This window comes from Gracilinanus agilis, chromosome 2, assembly GCF_016433145.1.
Source record: "Gracilinanus agilis isolate LMUSP501 chromosome 2, AgileGrace, whole genome shotgun sequence".
NCBI lineage: Eukaryota > Metazoa > Chordata > Mammalia > Didelphimorphia > Didelphidae > Gracilinanus > Gracilinanus agilis.
In genome coordinates this window covers 271,429,839-271,441,606 of record NC_058131.1, presented here as the reverse complement: position 1 = coordinate 271,441,606, position 11,768 = coordinate 271,429,839, and the positions used below count along the sequence as shown (strand labels likewise).

Genomic DNA, 11,768 nt, shown 5'->3' with positions numbered 1-11,768 from the left:
TACATGCCCACTCTTCCAACTGATGTGGCATATATGGGTGTGAGGATTCAATTTGAGTTTTTTTTTGTTAGGGGGGAATTTTTATAGTTGTTATTCTTACAATGGAAATAAAATATATGCCCCTGCTTTCAATTAAATCTGTCTTGGTTAACTAATAAGGTTAGCAACACCAATGGAGCCTTAAGAGCTTGTTCTTGGAGAATGATTCCACAAAATATCTCTTAGTACTTTGAAGAGTAATCACCTCCTTGAAGACCGAACCTAAAGGTCTGTTAGTACCAAGGTGTGGAGGTATGCTAGAGGGGGTGCGAAACTTTGTTGTAAGAAAAAACTCATTGGGTAGATTGGTGTTATATTATCAATAAGAACAATTGCTTTTTTTAAAGCATCAATAACAGATAAAAATCAGTTAATTGATGTACCTGGGTAAATTCTCACAAACCTGAAAATATATCCTTTTTCTATTGCTCTGAAATCCCTCCCAACATCCTCCAGATTGCTGAAATTATTTGGGACACAGCATATTGGATTAATCATTTATTAAACATTTGCAGGAAAGGTCTCACCAAGAGTCCTGCCTTTGAAGAAGCAGAGCAGGGACAGGGATAGAATCAGCCATCAGGTGGGAGGAAAGAACAAAAATCCAGTAGAAATTCTCATAATCCATACTAACGATTCTTGGTAGGAAGTAGAAGCTGTTCCCAGAAAAACAGAGTTGTTTAATTATCAGAAGTTCTGTGAGATAGTTGAAAGGATATTGATCATATAATATCAAAAAGTGACTTAGGAACTGGTAATAGGGGAGGGGATCTTGGAACAAAAGTAAAAAATTCACAACCTAAAAGTAATTTTGGCCCATGAGACAGTAGTTGAGAAAGCATAGACTTTACCAAATATAATAATATTGTCTGAGTTGAGTGGGAAGCCCTCTGAGAATGGAATTTGATGAGGATGGAAAAGAGAATAAAAATCCTTTTTCCTATAACATTTGGGCTAGGAAACAGAGACAAATATCTTTAGGAGATTGAGAAGCATAAAAATCTTTCTTGAATTAGATGGATTCAATGAATAGATTAGGTTGAATGGATTACAAATCCAGATTGTCACTCCATTCCCTATCCAAGAAATTATCCTATGTGCTCCTCCCATTTCCTAACCTTATACCACTTTACGACCTTATCTCAATTCCTAGGTTGGATCTTTTCCCATATTTTCCCTCTAAGTCCTATCTTTGTGATCATTCCATATCTTCACATTAATCTTATATACATCAACTTTTGAAAGATGAAGAAGGAAAGGATAAAATTAAGACAGCACATAATAGAAAGGGAATGTGAATTACCCTCACTCCTCCACTTTAAGCACTTGTTTCACCAGAAAATTTCAGGATGACCTAGGAAAGGTCACTGATGAGGACTGTAACATCAGCTAAAAATCAGCAGGGCCTCCCCAAATTGATTTTGTCTATCCTACTTTATGCAGTATTACACTAGGGCATCCTACTCTGGTTTACTAAAGAAACATGACTTCCAGGCAACATTCTCATGGTCAAAGTTTACATACCTGCATGCCAAGATGATCTTCTTTATCTAAGCTCCTCACATCGATCTGTGGAGACAAAGCAGGATTTCAATGATTCTCAGACATGAATCTTTATCAGGCTTTTTGTGACTATTCCAGGGGAAAGAGAAATAATATTGTGTGGATAAGGACAAGGGAAATCAAACTGGGACTATTTTGATTCTATGTAATTTTCTCCTCTCAGTCACATAGGAAACATGGGGAATAAAAGACAAAGATGAATAGAGCTTACCATCTTTGGTCAGGTCCAAAATTTCATCCTTCCTAATTCCATGGTTTTCACACATTTTCTCAAATTTCTTCTTTATTTCATCTGACAGGTCTGGAGTCCGGCCTGTATTATGTTAGGGTGACAGTGAGAATGACTGATCAGTCTCTCTCATTGCTTATTTGCAACAATAGAGAAGGAGAAGCCTAGATGAATATGGTCTATAGTAGTGATGGGCAAACTTTTTAAAAAGGAGGCCAAAGGAAAGGAAACGCCCATCTCTCAGTCTGTTTCTAAGGCAACTCTTTTGAAGTTTCATTGTATTGTATCCTACTCATTGTATTCATCAGATTAGGAATAATGTAGCACTGTCAGATAGAACATTTTAGGAGGCTGCATCTGGCCCACAGGCCCGGCTGTAGTTTCAGCAGCACCTCACATATTCACAAAGATTGGCCATGTACTGGGCATAAAAACATTGCAAACAAATGCAAAAAAGCAGTAATAATAAATGCTACTTTTTCAGATCATAATGCAATGAAAACTATAATATGTAAGGGTCAATGAGAGGCAAATCAAAAATTATTTGGAAATTAAATAATATAATTCTCCAAAATTAATTGGTTAAAGAGTAAATCATATGAACAATTAATGATTTAATTGAAAAGAATGACAATGAGGACACAACATATCAAAATCTATGTACTCAGGCAAAATTTTACATACCTGAGTGTAAACATCAACAGATCACAGAGGGAAGAGGTCAATGAATTACGCATTAAAATTAAAAAAAAAACTAGAAAAAGGGGGCAGCTTGGTAGCTCAGTGGAGTAAAAGCCAGGTTTAGAGATGGGAGATCCTAGGTCCAAATCTGGCCTGAGACACTTCCCAGCTATGTGACCCTGGGCAAGTGACTTAACCCCCATTGCCTAGCCCTTACCACTCTTTTGCCTTGGAGCTGATACACAGTATTGACTCCAAGATGGAAAGTAAGGGTTTAAAAAAAACTAGAAAGAGAACAAATTAAAGATCTCCAGATAAAAACCAAATTGGAAATCCTAAAAAACAAAGAAAAAATTAATAAAATTGAAAGTAAAAGAACTAATAAATAAGACTAGGGCCTGGTACTTTGTAAAAACAAATAAAATAGATAATGTATAGGTTAATTTAATTTAAAAAAAGAAAGAAGAAAATCAAATTAGCAGTATCAAAGATGGAAATGGTGACCTCACTTCTAATGAAGAGGAAATTAAGGTAATTATTAAGAACTGTTTTGCCCAATTACATGGCAATAAATATGACAATCTAGGTGAAATGGGTGAATATTTAGAAAAATATAAATTGCCTAGATTAACAAAAGAGAAAATAGAATACTTAAAATATCCCATCTCAGCAAAAGCAATTAAACAAGCCATCAAAGAACTCCTGAAGAAAAATTCCCCAGGGCCAGATGAATTCACAAGTGAATTCTATCAAACATTTAAAGAACATCGAATCCCAGTATTATACAAACTATTTGACAAAATAAGCAAAGAAGGAGTGTGAACAAATTTCTTTTATGACACAAATATGGTACTGATTCCAAAACTAGAGAGACCAAAAACAGAGAAAGAAAACTACAGATCAATTTCCCTAATAAACATAGATGCAAAAATCTTAAATAGAATACTAGCAAAAACAATCCAGCAAGTGATCAAGAGGGTTATCCAACATGATCAGGTGGGATTTATACCAAGAATGCAAGGAATGGTTCAACATTAGGAAAACCATCCACATTATTGACCATATCAACAAGCAAACCAACAAAAACCACATGATTATCTCAATAGATGCAGAAAAAGCCTTTGAAAAAATACAACACTCATTCCTATTGAAAACACTAGAAAGTATAGGAATAGATGGGCCTTTTCTAAAAATAATAAACAGTATATATTTAAAACCATCAGCAAATATCATGTGCAATGGGGTATAAGTTAGAAGCCTTTCCAATAAGATCAGGAGTGAAGCAAGGATACCCATTATCACCTCTATTATTTAAAATTGTACTAGAAACACTAGCAGTAGCAATTAGAGAAGAAAAATAATTGAAGTGATTAAAGTAGGCAATGAGGAGACTAAACTAACATTCTTTGAGATGATATGATGATCTACTTAAAGAATCCTAGAAAATCAACTAAAAAGCTAGTGGAAATAATCGACAACTTTAGCAAAGTTGCAGGATACAAAATAAACCCACATAAATCATCAGTATTTATATATATTTCCAACACATCTCAGCAGCAAGAATTAGAAAGAGACATTCCATTTAAAATCACTCTAGGCAATATAAAATATTTAGGAATCTATTTGTTAAGACAAACCCAGACATTATTTGAGCACAATTACACAACACTTTCCACACAATTAAAACTAGAAAACTAGAGATAAATAATTAGAAAAAGTTTAATTATTGATCAGTAGGATGAGCTAATATAATTAAAATGACAATCCTACCCAAATTAGCTTATTTATTTAGTCCCAAATGTATCAAACTACCAAGAAACTTTTTATTGAATTAGAAAAAATTATAACAAAATTCATTTGGAAGAATAATCAATCAAGAATATCAAGGGAACTAATAAAAATGTTAAGAATTGGGGCCTAGTAGTACTGGATCTTAAACTGTTCTATAAAGCAGTGATCATCAAAACAATATGGTCATGGCTAAGAGAGAGAAGGGTGGATCAATGCAATAGATATGGGGTAAATGACCTCAGGAAGATAGTGTATGATAAACCTAATGATCTCAACTTCAGGGACAAAACCCCGCTATTTGACAAAACCTGCTGGGAAAATTGGAAAACAGTATGGTTTAGATCAACATCTCATACTGTATACCAAGATAAATTCAGAATGGGTAAAGGACTTAAATATAAAGAAGGAAACTATAAGTACATTAAGTGAACATGGAGTAGTATACCTGTCAGATCTATGGGAATGAAAATAATTTAAGACCAAGCAAGAGATAGAGAATATTACAAAATGTAAAATGAATAATTTTGATTATATTAAATTAAAAAGTTTATGTACAAACAAAATCTATGTAACCAAAATTAGAAGAGAAGAAACAAATTGGGGATAAAACTAAAATAAAGGTCTAATTTCTCAAAACTATAAGGAATTAAATCAATCATAAATAAAATCTAGCCATTCCCCATTTGACAAATGGTCAAGGGACATGAATAGGCAGTTTTCAGATAAAGAAATCAAAACTATCAATAAGCACAGAAAAGTAATCTAAATCTCTCATAATTAGAGAAATGTAAATCAAAACAACTCTGAGGTACCACCTCTAACCTAGCATATTGGCCAATATGACAGCAAAGGAAAATAATAAATGTTGGAGGGGATGTGGCAAAATTGGGATGCTAATGCATTGCTGTTGAAGTTGTGATATGATCCAACCATTCTGGAAGGCAATTTGGAACTATGCCCAAAGGGTTTTAAAAGACTGCCTGCCCTTTGATCCAGCCATACCACTGATGTGTTTGTATTCCAGAGGTAATAAGGAAAAATTCTTTTATAAAAATTTTTATAGCTGCACTTTTTGTGGTGTCAAAAAAATTGGAAATTGAGGACATGTCCACTAATTGAGGAATGGCTGAACAAATTGTGGTATCTGTTGGTGATGGAATATTATTGTGCTAAAAGGAATAATGAATAGGAGGAATTCCATGTAAACTGGAAAGACCTCTAGGAATTGATGAAGAGTGAAAGGAGCAGAACCAGGAGAACTTTGTACACAGGGACTGATATACGGTGGCAAAATCAAACACAATGGACTTCTCTAGTAGCAGCAATGCAATGATCCAGGACAATTCTGAGGGACTTATGAGAAGAACACTATCCACATCCAGAGAACTATGGGAGAAGAAATGCAAAAGAAAAACATATGATTGAACACATGGTTTGCTGGGGATATGATTGGGGATGTTTACTTCAAATGATCAGTCTATTGAAAATAGTAATAATCTGGAAATAGCTTTTGAATAATGATATATGTAAAACCCAGTGGAATTGCACATTGGCTCTGGGAGCAGGGAGAGAAAAGGGGAGGGAAAGAACATGAATCATGAAACCATTGGAAAATATTCTTAATTAATTAATTTAATTTTTTTTTAAAAAGATGAGTGGTTTCTCTCAATTTCTATGTTTCCTTCTTGTTCATGGATATCAGAACAGTTTCCCCTGAAGATTTCTTGTAATATTGCATCTGGTTTCTTTTCTTGATTGTGACTTTTGGGTATTCAAATGATTCTTAGATTATCTCTCCTGGGTCTTTTTTCCAGGGTTTTCCCCTCTTTCTAGTGAGGTGATTTAGGTTGTCTACTATTTTTCATTTAAATTTTTTTCTTTTATTGTTTCTTTTTTTTAACCCTTAACTTCTGTGTATTGACTCCTAGGTGGAAGAGTGATAAGGGTGGGCAATGGGGATCAAGTGACTTGCCCAGGATCACACAGCTGGGAAGTGTCTGTGGCTGTATTTGAACCTAGGACCTCCAGTCTCTAGGCCTGGCTCTCAATCCACTGAGCTACCCAGCTGCCCCACTATTATTGTTTCTTGATATGTTATGGTTTCATTAGCTTCCATTTGGCCAAATTCTAATTTTTAGAGATTTATTTTCTTCCTTGAGTTTTTGTGTTTCCTTTTTAATTTGGCCATTTCTACTCCATTTGGGAACATCCCCTCTGATAAAATGACACACATTGTTTTCTTTGTGACTTTTCTCATGTCATGAAAAAGTGAAAGAAAGAGTATTAGGGTACATACCATAGAGTTCTGCCCAAGAGGTCACTTCTTTTCCCTTGTAATTATATAGGAAAAACATGGCATAATCAGATTCCACGCTTTGAATGTAGCATTCATTAATTCCATCATCTGTGAATTCATGTAAAGTTCATGTAAGAATTTTGATACTACAGCAATAAGGATAAAGATTCAAGGTCTATTGATAGTTGAATCTCCTTCAAAGGCCTTTCCCTTGGATTTCTATAAACCTTAATTCCATCATTACTTTTGACATCCCAAGAAAACTGCTATTCTATTGACAAACCTTTACTTTTGACAATATTCCTCTCATCTACCTCTAAAGTTAAAGATTGTTAGAAATGGAAGGAACTTTAGAAGTCATCTAATCTCACTTTGCAGATGGGAATACTGAAGTCAAGAGAGGGTAAGAGACTTGGGCAAAGTTATACAATGAATAATTTTGTATTTACTTCCCTTAAAGTCTAATTGGACCTCTAGAACTCTGTAGGGAGGAAGTCAGAAGGTCAGTGATTTGGCAGATCTAGGTTTTGCACAATGCTGTCATGGTGGAATTAAAATAAGGCAATGGAAAACTGAAGATGTCCTTCCACTACCTTAAACGGCATTGTTTTGTATACTCCCAACCTTTAACCACTTCTTTGTTAATCAATGAGTTCATTAATTCATTTCAAAATAATACTGAAAAACAATGAGATCCTTATTTATACTTACATGGAACCTTTATTACACCATCTACTACTTGTCCAGTCACAGAGAATTTGACACATTTTTCATTTTCCCTGGAAATGAAGATAAGATTATAATAATAACTTGTGTTTACATAGGAAATTTTACTATGAAACTCCCTTTTGCATTTATTTTATTAAATTTAATTTTGTGGCTAAAATTTATACAACTTATTTTTCTTTTCTTACACAACTATTGAAGTGATGATGTGTCCAAGGTGACTTCTAGGTTCTCAGAAAGGATTAAACTAATTCATAATTTTAAAAATTGTTGAATATTTTCATCAAATTCAAATTCTTTGAAAATCTGTGATCTCTGGTGTGGTGGATATGATGATACTCAACTAACCAGAATACTTGATTAGACAGAAAAACTTTCTTTTTACTAGTTCTTCATGAAAAATACTTTGAGATAACCCCTGGCCTTTTCATAAATAAACTGAAATTAGATTTGCAAGATTTCTTTTTAAATCTTAATTTTTCCCATTACAAAGTGTGTGACCTTGGGCAAGTAAGTCTTTTCACCTTTTGAATACTCTCACAAACAGGGGCAATAATGTTCTGCCTTATCTCATAGGCTCATTCTGGACAAAATCTGTAACCACTTCTAATCTTAAATAAATATATAGTTATGAACTTTTTTATTGCATTTTATGTTTACAACATGTGATGAGTGCAATAAATACTAATTGTATCTAATAGCTATAATAAAATAATCTAAACTTTGATATTAGTCTTTTAAAAAAGATAAGAAAGTACATCATGATAAAATATAAGACAAGGAAGAATCAAAGTTTGATAAACTTAAGAATATAAATGGCAAAAAGAACTTGGCATTTAACAACAATTTCTGAGAAAACAGGAAAATGATCTGATGGAAACTGGATTTAGACAATGTCCTGTAAGTTTATGTCACAAGACAAAGGGATATATGGTTTAATATTAATGGTGATAGAAAATTAAAAGAACATCATACTGAGCACTTTTCACAAAAGTGGCCCAGAGGACATTTTCTATTATCTATTATATGAAATTAAACAGGTTTTACTTATTCAAAAAAGTTCTTTAAAACTGGGTCAGTGTCTGAGGCCAAATGTGTATTCAGATCATACTGAGCCCTCTACATGACCTACCTACATGGTCCAAGTGTGAATATTAACAAAAATTGTTCAGAAAAAAACTATTTAATTTTAGAACATTGTTTGTGGAGCTGCAAATTGGTAGATTTTTTTCTAGAAAACCATATGAAATTATGTTAAGAAAATGACTAAAATATTCATAGTCTTGATACATATATCTCAAGGCAGTCAATCATTTTTAAAAGGCTTTTTGTAAAAAGACAGTACTTTTTTAATAGGAAAGAATTATAACTACATGGGGAATGGCTACATATTTTGGAACGGCTACATAAGCTTCAGAAAATGTCAGAGCAAAGTGATTATCTTTCTTCCCTTTCTCATGCTCTTCTTTTTTTGTCTTCTTAACAGAAAGGCCTCAAGTATCCCATCTCTACCTCAAAATGAAGACTGGTGATTAAAAAGGTTTGGAACAGAAGTAAAATAGTAGTTCCCATAAGTGGTGATTAAAAAGATCCAAACTTCATATAAAAATACTTTTAAGTAATATAGCCTCTCACCTGGCAGACAAGCTTTAAGTATGTGTGTAACCTATTAATTCCTTTTCCCTTTGATAGTTGTCCTTGATGTTCATAAAACCAACCACAGAGTGGGAAATACTTGATGCCAGTATCAGCTTGTGTGGGTTAAGGGACCCCAACGCTGTTACCCTGGTTTTTGTTCCTTCTTACATATGAACAAACTAACACAGGTAATACTTACTCTTTCAAGAAGTTTCCATGTATCATATCACCATTCTCATGGATATTTTTGACATACATCCTTAAGCTTCCTCCTTTTTTAATCTTAGATATATTATTTGCAGCCAATGCAACAGTGTACCAGTCTCCAACAAGCTATGGGAAAGAATTTGAATGAGAATTGAAAAAAGCTGTCCCCAGACCCATAAACACATGGTAGTTTAGAACTGGGAAAGATTATATTCCAAATCTTTCATTTTTAAAGTGAGCAAAGAGAGGCCTCAAAAGTGAATTATACCCTTCCCCAATTCTACCTAGTTCATATATTAACTTCATAGTATAAAAGAGAGATCATGAAACCAGGAGTTTGGAAATTTGAGTTCTGATCTCATTTTCTTATTAACTCACTCTATGACTGTTGGCAAATTATTTAACCTTTAAATGTCTTGGTTTGCTCCTCTCTTCAATGAAACTAATTATATTTGTACTGTGTGCTTCAGGTATTATCCTAGAGATATTATTTTTCCTTTATTCTACCATGTATCTTGGACTTATATATGACTGATAATTTCTGCAAGTATTTGGGGAATTTGGGGGAGGGGTAGGAGAATGCCACTGGAATAAGGAATATCTATATTGTGATCTTAAGAGTAGTTCTCCTTTAGTACTCTCTAATTATCTATAGTTGTGAAGGATTATCTTTCTCTCCTCTCTCAAAATGTCTGAGATTACTCTGTATGGTAGAATTAATGTGATATCTAATTCTAGCACATGTGTAGAAACAAAGTCCTCAAGATATCAATTGAATCCTATAAATAAAATTGGTTTAAATGGCAAATCACAGAAAATAAAATTAGCAGTGTTTGGTCATCTCATTAACTATTACAGTCAAAAGCAAAGAGATTAAGTTTCAGTTGTGCCTTGTGGAATTAGACTTTTTTTTTTAAAGAATGGTATCTCAGGATGCCAACATTTTAGAATTACAAAGTTCTTATAGATCATTCAGTCTAAACTTTATTTGACAGAGGCAGAAACTGGTCTAGGGGGTTATGTTTTAATGCATGAGAGTTTGGGTATATGTAATTCTTTAAAAGAAATATGCCATGGCCACACCTTCATGTATAATTTCATATTTTCTGCTGACTTTGTTCATTGGTAGATGGCACAACCATTGGGAGTGAGCAGCTTTGAGTGAAAAGACACAAGTAGGCATCTTTTCCTTTTTTATGCAAACCCTGTCTTTCCTCTTATGAACAATGGAAGTTGTGTTTTCCTCATCCATTATCCACAAAGCTTTTCTAGACCACTTTATTCACCTTTTCCCAATCTTCCTCACTTACCATTGATGTGTCATCCCCCTTGTTGTTATCAAGGGCTTGGAGTCCACAAACTAGGGCCACTCCCAGGGTCAGCACTAGAATTTTCATCTTCTCTGGGTTTTTCTCTGATGCTTCAGCAGTAGTTGAATGTGTGAGAAGGACTTTGATGAATACTCTGGGCTCTCTGATCCGTAGCCTTTATACCTTATCCTAGGATGGGGTTCCTGATGATGTGGCACTATGGGGTAATTCTTCAAAGTCTCCTTTATTCAGCATTGTTAAGTGCTAGCCAAAGATCTCAAGGACAGAATAATCATGAGTTTTTTTTGTCAACAATAATTTGACATTTCAAAATAAAAATTTCCAAGATCAACAGTCAATGTTAGGTTGGGCCAGTTTCCTGTGATCAACTCTATCTATCCTGAGATTAGAGAACAAATTTCCTATGTTTTCTATCCTAATGGCCATTATACAATTAACACTTGCTTACCAAATACCTAAGACACATGGAACCTTGCCTTAGTAAATGTGAAACATGCCTCCCCAAAGAAATACACACATCATTGCTCTCTGGGAGTTTTCTATCTAGTTGTGGAAATGCAATAAACACTTAAGTGACTACTATGAATAGAGCATAATTCTAGGTACTAACAAATGTCTGGATTCAATATTCTATGTCAGTGATGGTGAACCTTTCAGAGACAGAGTGCCAGGCCTCACCCCATCCCATTCCCCAGATTGAGTTCTATACCCATCCACTACTTCAGAGATCATGTGTCATGCCCCTCCCCACCACGGAGGGCCAGGAGTGGCCTGCCACCCCCACTTTACCCACACACAGAGGAGAGAGCAAGCAGTCCCATTGGACTGATGGGTGAAGTACTGGTTGAAGTGAAAAAATGTCATCCATCATGGTGACATCAGATACTCTTTATCAGGGGAGAGGGAAGACTCCACCTGAATCCCTCTACCTTTCTAGTGATGAACTCTGTAGCGTGGAGGGCAATTAGGTGCCCACAGAGAATCCTCTGTTTGTCATCTTTGGCACCTGTGCCATAGTCTCATCATCACTGTTCTATGTGGTACTTAAAGTCTAATTCACAATAAAGAACCCTAAAGGCATTTTTCTTTTTTTTTTTTGTTTTTGAATTTAAGGGTAAAGAGAAATTCCCAGATATGAAAGCCCTAACTGTGTTGTGTGCCCACACATTATCATATTAAAGATTTACGACTTGTATATATGAAAGTAAATAAATTGTATATATATACATATATATTTATATATATATATATATATATATATATATAT

At 34.3% G+C, this 11,768-nt stretch overlaps 1 protein-coding gene across 1 annotated transcript in view; it reads right to left on the bottom strand.

Annotated features, from left to right (window-relative positions):
* Positions 1–618: 618 nt before the first annotated feature.
* The window catches only part of LOC123233612 (trichosurin-like), an 82,000-nt gene continuing 70,850 nt past the window's right edge, over positions 619–11,768 (bottom strand). The window contains exons 5-6 of the mRNA XM_044659676.1: positions 1,814–1,915; positions 619–695 (exon numbers count right to left, since the gene is read on the bottom strand). Coding sequence (XP_044515611.1) covers positions 619–695; positions 1,814–1,915 — 179 coding nt within the window. The remainder of the gene's footprint in view (positions 696–1,813; positions 1,916–11,768) is intronic.